The 6,867-nt window shown below is 45.9% G+C and overlaps 1 protein-coding gene across 1 annotated transcript; it reads right to left on the bottom strand.

The window, feature by feature from the left end:
* Window positions 1-433: 433 nt before the first annotated feature.
* On the bottom strand, window positions 434-3,753 carry rtn4rl2b (reticulon 4 receptor-like 2b). The gene is made up of 3 exons (XM_039653745.2): window positions 3,572-3,753; window positions 2,044-2,270; window positions 434-1,649 (listed from the first exon to the last, which is right to left on the bottom strand). Exons 1-3 carry the CDS (start codon window positions 3,627-3,629, stop codon window positions 570-572), a joined length of 1,365 nt encoding a protein of 454 aa, XP_039509679.2. The 5' UTR covers window positions 3,630-3,753; the 3' UTR covers window positions 434-569.
* Window positions 3,754-6,867: the final 3,114 nt, after the last annotated feature.

Here is a 6,867-nt window from a genome sequence, read left to right on the forward strand (position 1 = left end):
CTTTTCACCATATCATTTACAATGGCCCTAAAAAGATCCAAAATATTCACCTAAAAATATCAGCGCATTATATAATGAAATATCAAAATGTGTGTCCAAAAATGTGTCATTTTAAGTGAAGCTTAAGTAATTTGAATAGTTTTTATGGCCATTGGCTATGATGCTGTATCTGGAGTGGTACCCAACCATCATTCAGAAGAGAAGAGATCTACTGACAGCAGAGTGTGTGCATGATCCTATTTACACGATGAGATGATAATTTTCACTGATAATTGACATTTGCTGGTGTGAGAGTTTTCCTCTCTGTCTAGAGACTTCCCTCTAGTTCATTTTCCACATGACTCCCTATATCCCTCTTTACTCGTCTCCTTGCCCTGTGTTCTCTTATTCCAGAGACGGACGTGACGTGAGTAATGCAGGACCCCGTCTCTGGTCTACTGTGTGTGTTGTTGTGTTCAGTCTTGTCACCCTTTTCTGCATGGCTGCTTCTATGCATTAATCAGCATGAGCCGATCGCAGGAGAAAGGTAGTGGAGCGTAACAAAGGAGGAAGAGGAGGAGAAGGAAAGCTCAGCCGAAGAGCAGATGGAAAGAGAGAGTCAGCGCGGTGAGCGAGAGGAAGGGCAGAAGCGAAGCCGAGGAGGAAGACGGGAGAACGGGAGAGTCGTACCCGGGTGGGCACTCGAGCTCGAAACAGGAGACTGAGGCGGCGTCCTCGTTGCCGTAGTTTGCCCAGTACTCTTCGGGCTCCAGCTTGGGTAGAGCGGCCTCCTCCACGGTGAGGTCATACTTGGAGGAAAAGGAGGGGGATGAAGATGAGGGATGCTTGACTGGAAAGGCCTTCTGGGTCTCGCTGCTCTTGTGAAAGTAGCCCTTGGACGACGAGGCCGGCTTGTTCTTCGAGATCCACCAGCGAGTCTTGGTGCTGAAGGTGGTGGTTGTAGTGCCAGCCATGGATCCTGGGTCAGGCAACGGGCAGAGCGCAAAGTCCATCTCCCGCAGGAACCTCAGGTCCTGGCCTTTCCTCGGGGCGGGCGAAGAGCAGGTCACGTCTGAGCTGGAGATCCGAGCTTTGCGGAACCACTCCCAGAGCGACCTGGCTTCACATCCGCAGGTCCAGGGGTTGGCGTTGAGCCTGAGGAACTGCACCGAGGACGTGTCCTTCAACACCTGACCCGGCAGCTCCTGCAGAGCGTTGTTGAAGAGATAGAGGATGGTCAGCCGGCCCAGGTCGCGGAAGGCCCGTCGGTGGACCTGCCGGATGCGGTTGTCGTGCAGCAGCAGCCGGTCCAGATTCACCAGGCCACGGAAGGCGTTCTCCGAGAGGACGCGGATGCGGTTGCCGTGCAGGAACAGGTGTGTGAGGTTGACCAGGTCGGAGAAGAGTCCGTCGGGGAGGTGCGTCAGCTGGTTCTCCTGCAGGTAGAGGAACTGCAGGCTGTAGAGCTTGAGGAACAGGTCGGCGGGCAGCTCGCTCAGGTGGCAGCGGTGCATGTGGAGGCTCTGCAGGCGCTCCAGGCCCCGGAACGCCCCGCCGTCCAGCCGCCGCAGGGAAGGGTTGTCGCTCAGATCCAGTTCCTCCAGGACACGCAGATTGCTGAAGGCTCCTGCTTCGATCCATGTGATGTTATTGGAGTACAGCCAGAGGACCTGCGGATTCAGAAGGCAAAGATTAATCTCTGCTCATATCTTCAGAAAAAAACGGTTGAAGTTTACGTAAGCAATAGGGTACTCGAGGCTAAGGCGAGTAAGTCATTATTCGAGTCACGATTATTCACCACACAGCACTAACCTCGGGTATAAAAATGCTAAACTAAGGACAAGACATCGCAGCGGACATTTGGAATATTGGACGGACCTATATCTACTGTAAATGCAGGTACACTCGCTCACCATACTCTACTCTATAAGCTTCAATGAGATCAACCATGTGTTTGCAAGAGTGGTTGTGTAGTGATACACAGAGCCGTTGGGTGGAGCGGTCAAAGCCGTGCGTTGTCGTGAATAAAACACAGATATTGACCAATCAGAATTGAACACTCACCTGTGTTTCGAAGCCAAAAGAGTCGGCTCTGAGCTCGGCGATACGGTTGTTCTGCAAGAAGACGCGCTGGGAGTCGTAGGGCACGCCGGTGGGAACCGCGGTGTAGTTCTGAGACTGACAGCTCACAGTCATGGGCGTATGGTAGCACACACACAGCCTGGGACACGCCTGGCCCGGTGCACAGCGACATGCCAACAGCCATACCACCAACCACAGAGACAAACCACCTGTGGAGAGACAAGAGCACACACTGAACATCAGCTCCGGTTCCTGAAAGATCTGGAGGGATGCACACATGAAGAAACACACTGTCATGCTGGATTAAACTTGACGTGACAGGTGCTATTTGAGGTATCATTGCTCAGTTAAAATGTGATATCCAGATCTGTCCTGCTTGAGGAAAGCCGTTCTGTCCATCCGGGACATGACAGGACAAAATGCCTGGATTCACGTCAGGTTTGTGAAACCGAACCCAATTCAATTACTGCAGCTCATGAATATTTAAGAGTGGAGCTCAGGGTGTCCGGTAACTCTGCACAATAACATGGCGCTTAAAGACACGCACACCGTGAATTAATTATTACAGAGTGCATTCATGTGACCAGCACAAGATTTTCCTAGAAGCTGAACCATGACCTGGTCACTCCACGTCTCTTCTAGAACGAGGTGTACGTCACCGCACGGCACTAAGGTGGAAAATATTACTGTGTGCCATTTGTGCACACCTGCTTTTTTATCAATTACTTTAGAATTTTCCCATTGTAAACTAATTATTATTATTCTAAATGTATCCTGATTGCATCAAAAGTGTTCATTAAAATGTGTTTTTACTCTACAATGTATATACATGTGTGTGTGTTTAGGTATGAATTCTGATAAATTGTTTTATAAAATATTATTACAAAATTTACAAAATATTGATTGATTTAATTTATTTATATTACATGTATTGGTAACACTGTACAATAAGGTTCATTAGTTCACATTAATGTATTAACTAACATAAACTAACAATGAACAATACATTTGTTAGAGTAATTATTAATATTTTTTTAATAAAAAAAAACAGCTGTTCATTGTTCATGTTAGTTCACAGTGCATTTTTAATAACGTATTAGTTAATGTTGAAATTAATATTAACTAAGATTAATAAATGCTGTATAAAAATTTAATCTTAGATCATGTTAACTAATTAGTTAACATGATCTAAGAATTAATTTTTACTTAACTAGTTGACGTAGTGACGTAGTTGAAGTAGTTAACTAATGAACCTTATTGTAAAGTGTGACCAATTTATTTGTAACGTAAAACACACAATAGTCTGTAAAGTTAGATATGCAATTGAATGTCTTTAAATATGCATCTATCAAACATAAAAAAATTGATAATAATTTGTGTTTTCAGCTTTTCAAAACGTGACCAAAAAATACAAGTTGTAGGCTATGAAATAAATGTCTGTCATGCATCCAATAAAATGATGCATGATCATTAAACATTAGCTGACAGTAACAGCACAGAAGTGACTTACTCTTAAAGGTGAGAGTGTTGGAGGCGCGAGCGCTCCGCGTAGTCGCACGAGTTTCCATCCCAAAATCCAGACCGAGAGCGAGTTAGTGTGCGCGTGCTGCTATCTGCTCTTCCGGCCAGCTCTGGTGCTCTGGTGCTCGTGCTGCTCGTGCTCGACTGCGACTGAGGAGAGCCGCTCACCGGACGCGTTTATAGTCCAGCACGCGCTGCCCACGGACGCGGGACAAACGGAAACTCTGGTGCGTAACGCGCGCGGGTGGGCGGGGGGAGGAGACCGGAGCGTGTGTCTGAGTGAGTGGGTCGAGGAGGGGGATGACTAAATAACTTTAACGGGTGTTTTACATAAATGACTGTATACTCTAGAGTCGTATTAGTAAACAGGCTAGAATACTGTACAGCCTCATTTGTGAAATCAGTGTGTAGGCTACAGATAAGGTTAACGGAGGCAAACAGTAGCTTACTTTAAAAAAAAAAGCCTACACAAGCATAGCTTGTATTATAGATTATAATTAAAATGATTTCCATTACATGAGAGTAGTAGATGTTAAAACTTCATGCTGATGTCTTTTTTAAAAAAAAAAATCTATCTACTTTATTGGGTAATGGGTAATGGGAAAGAGTTGTTTTTGATCTTTTTTTTTTTTTTAAGTATATTTTATTGAACACCAAATGTACAAAATATACACAGTGTTAAACATAAATATGAAACAGTGCTCACATTTTTTTTAGTTCCCAACCCAACCCACCCCACCTGAGTGACATAAAATAATAGTAATACAAAAAAAGTAATAATAAATAAACAAACAAATAAGTAAAGAAAATTATTTTTTTTTTAAATATGTAAAAAAAAAAACCTCTTGGGAAAGGGCTTAATTACACTGTAGATTCAGCGGACATGAACAATTCACTCCTCAGGTGTGATGTCAAGGGAATCTATGATGGAAAGCAACGGGTTCCAAGTTTTATCGAATCTCTTCAGGGAGCCTCAAGTGAAAATCTAAGCCTCTCAAGTTTAAGATTATATTGGACTTCCTTAATCCATCTGTCATAAGATGGAGGCAGGGCCTGCTTCAAGCATCTAGCAAGCAGGGAAGGCCAACGAGTGTCAGCTGATAGAGTGCTGCCATGTGGGATGCCAAACAGAGCACACAGAGGATTCGGGTTTGTTACTGTGCGACGCAACTCTTGGCCACTGAATCCGACGTCTCTGAGGAACCGGATTGTAGAGTGTGCCACAAAACCTCGACAGCCCACTTCCACTGGATAAACCTGGACTCTCCATCCTCACTGCACTGCTTCAGTGGCCAGATGAGCATACCACAGTTTCTTCCTCTCATACGCCTCATCTACCGCATCCTCCCACGGCACTGTTAGCTCTATCAGCTGAACAATCCAGACCACAAAACAATATCTGCTCGTAAGTTAGTTGTGGCGATCTCAGGTGGAAAAATAAGCCGTTGATCAAGATCAGCCAGCATCTTCCTAATTATAATATAGTATACACCAAAGAAATACACAAATCAGACATGTGCTTTCACAATATGCATCCTATATCGAGGAGGAGGATCGAGGAGGCGAGGATCAAGGAGGCGAGGAAGCGAAGATCAAGGAGGCGAGGATCAAGAAGTCAAGGATCGAGGAGGTTAGGATCAAGGAGGCAAGGATCAAGGAGGTGAGAATCAAGGAGACGAGGATCAAGGAGTCGAGGATCGAGGAGGTGAGGATCGAGGAGGTGAGGATCGAGGAAGCGAAGATCAAGGAGGCGAGGATCAAGGAGTCGAGGATCGAGGAGGTGAGGATCGAGGAGGTGAGGATCGAGGAAGCGAAGATCAAGGAGGCGAGGATCGAGGAGGCAAGGATCAAGGAGTCGAGGATCAAGGAGGCGAGGATCAAGAAAGCAGGATCGAGGAGGTGAAGATCGAGAAGGCGAGGATCGAGGAAGTGAAGATCAGGGATTCGAGGATCAAGGAGGCAAGGATCGAGGAGGTGAGGATCGAGGAAGCGAAGATCAAGGAGTCGAGTATCGGAGGTGAGGATCGAGAAGGCGAGGATCGAGGAGGTGAGGATCGAGGAAGCGAAGATCAAGGAGTCGAGGAGGCGAGGATTGAGGAGTCGAGGATCGAGGAGGTGAGGATCGAGGAAGCGAAGATCAAGGAGGCGAGGATCGAGGAGGCAAGGATCAAGGAGTCGAGGATCAAGGAGGCGAGGATCAAGAAAGCAGGATCGAGGAGGTGAAGATCGAGAAGGCGAGGATCGAGGAAGTGAAGATCAGGGATTCGAGGATCAAGGAGGCGAGGATTGAGGAGGTGAGGATCGAGGAGGCGAAGATCAAGGAGTCGAGGATCAAGAAGGCGAGGATCGAGGAGTGAGGAGGTTTCCAGAGAAGTCATGAGCGAGGAGAAACTGGTCTATCCTATGCGGAAGAGTTTTATTGACTAAACGTGACGCAAGTTTAAATTCTCCTCCCCCTTCACATCTGTCAAAATAATTTTAATTTATACTTTAATGTTGCAGTTTATATAAACCACACATCTCAAATATTTCAACAAGGTGTCTTGCTTTATTATTATTATTTATTATGAATATCTTAACCAAACTAAGACAACGTAAGAGCAGAGCTCGCTTTCGGGTTGAGCTTTCCGCGACTGTGCAACTGGGGTACATGTTGCCAGGTTGAGATGACAAACGGGATGAAATTATATATGGTGTGTGGATTGTGTGAACAAAATTCCTTAAATACAAGATCTGGCAACTGGTCAACATTAGACAAACATATTAGTCCGATTATTCATAAAGGAGTTTGGGCCATGCAAATTACGGGAGTTTACAAACCGAGAGGGGTCGGGAGATAGGGCTAAAAAAACGGGAGAAACCCGGGAAAAACGGGAGTGTTGACAGGTATGCCTCATGTTGGGTATAATAATTCTAGCCTGACTCCGCCCACCTACGTACTTCCGCTACGTACTTGTACTTTGTCTGGGATTGTGGTGTATCCTTTGGTTTTCTCCGGTCAATTTTTTACCTGCCCAATCAGTGAACAAATGTAGTGGCTGAGAACGATGACGTTGAGGTGCTCTAGTTTGAGTCGCAATACGTCACAACCAAACGTTAGCGATTGGTTATGGTAGATCCAGAGTGGCTCTGGGTAGATCCAATAGTTTTAAACTGGAACAGAGTACCCGGACACATCTGCAATGCATCAGCTGACGCGGCGTCTCGTTCGTCTCTCAGGGAACCATGGTTACGTGCATAACCTGAGACGTTTCATTGGTTGTCATGGTTGTCATCTCACACCTG

The sequence above is a fragment of the Pimephales promelas genome, chromosome 9 (genome assembly GCF_988280905.1).
Source record: "Pimephales promelas chromosome 9, fPimPro1.hap1.1, whole genome shotgun sequence".
Lineage (NCBI taxonomy): Eukaryota > Metazoa > Chordata > Actinopteri > Cypriniformes > Leuciscidae > Pimephales > Pimephales promelas.

Coding starts and splice junctions, on each gene's coding strand:
- rtn4rl2b (XM_039653745.2), bottom strand. CDS start 3,629: ATGGAAACTCGTGCGACTACGCGGAGCGCTCGCGCCTCCAACACTCTC. Junction 2,271..3,571: donor CAACACTCTCACCTTTAAGA/GTAAGTCACTTC, acceptor GTCTCTCCACAG/GTGGTTTGTCTCTGTGGTTG. Junction 1,650..2,043: donor CTTTTGGCTTCGAAACACAG/GTGAGTGTTCAA, acceptor CTGAATCCGCAG/GTCCTCTGGCTGTACTCCAA.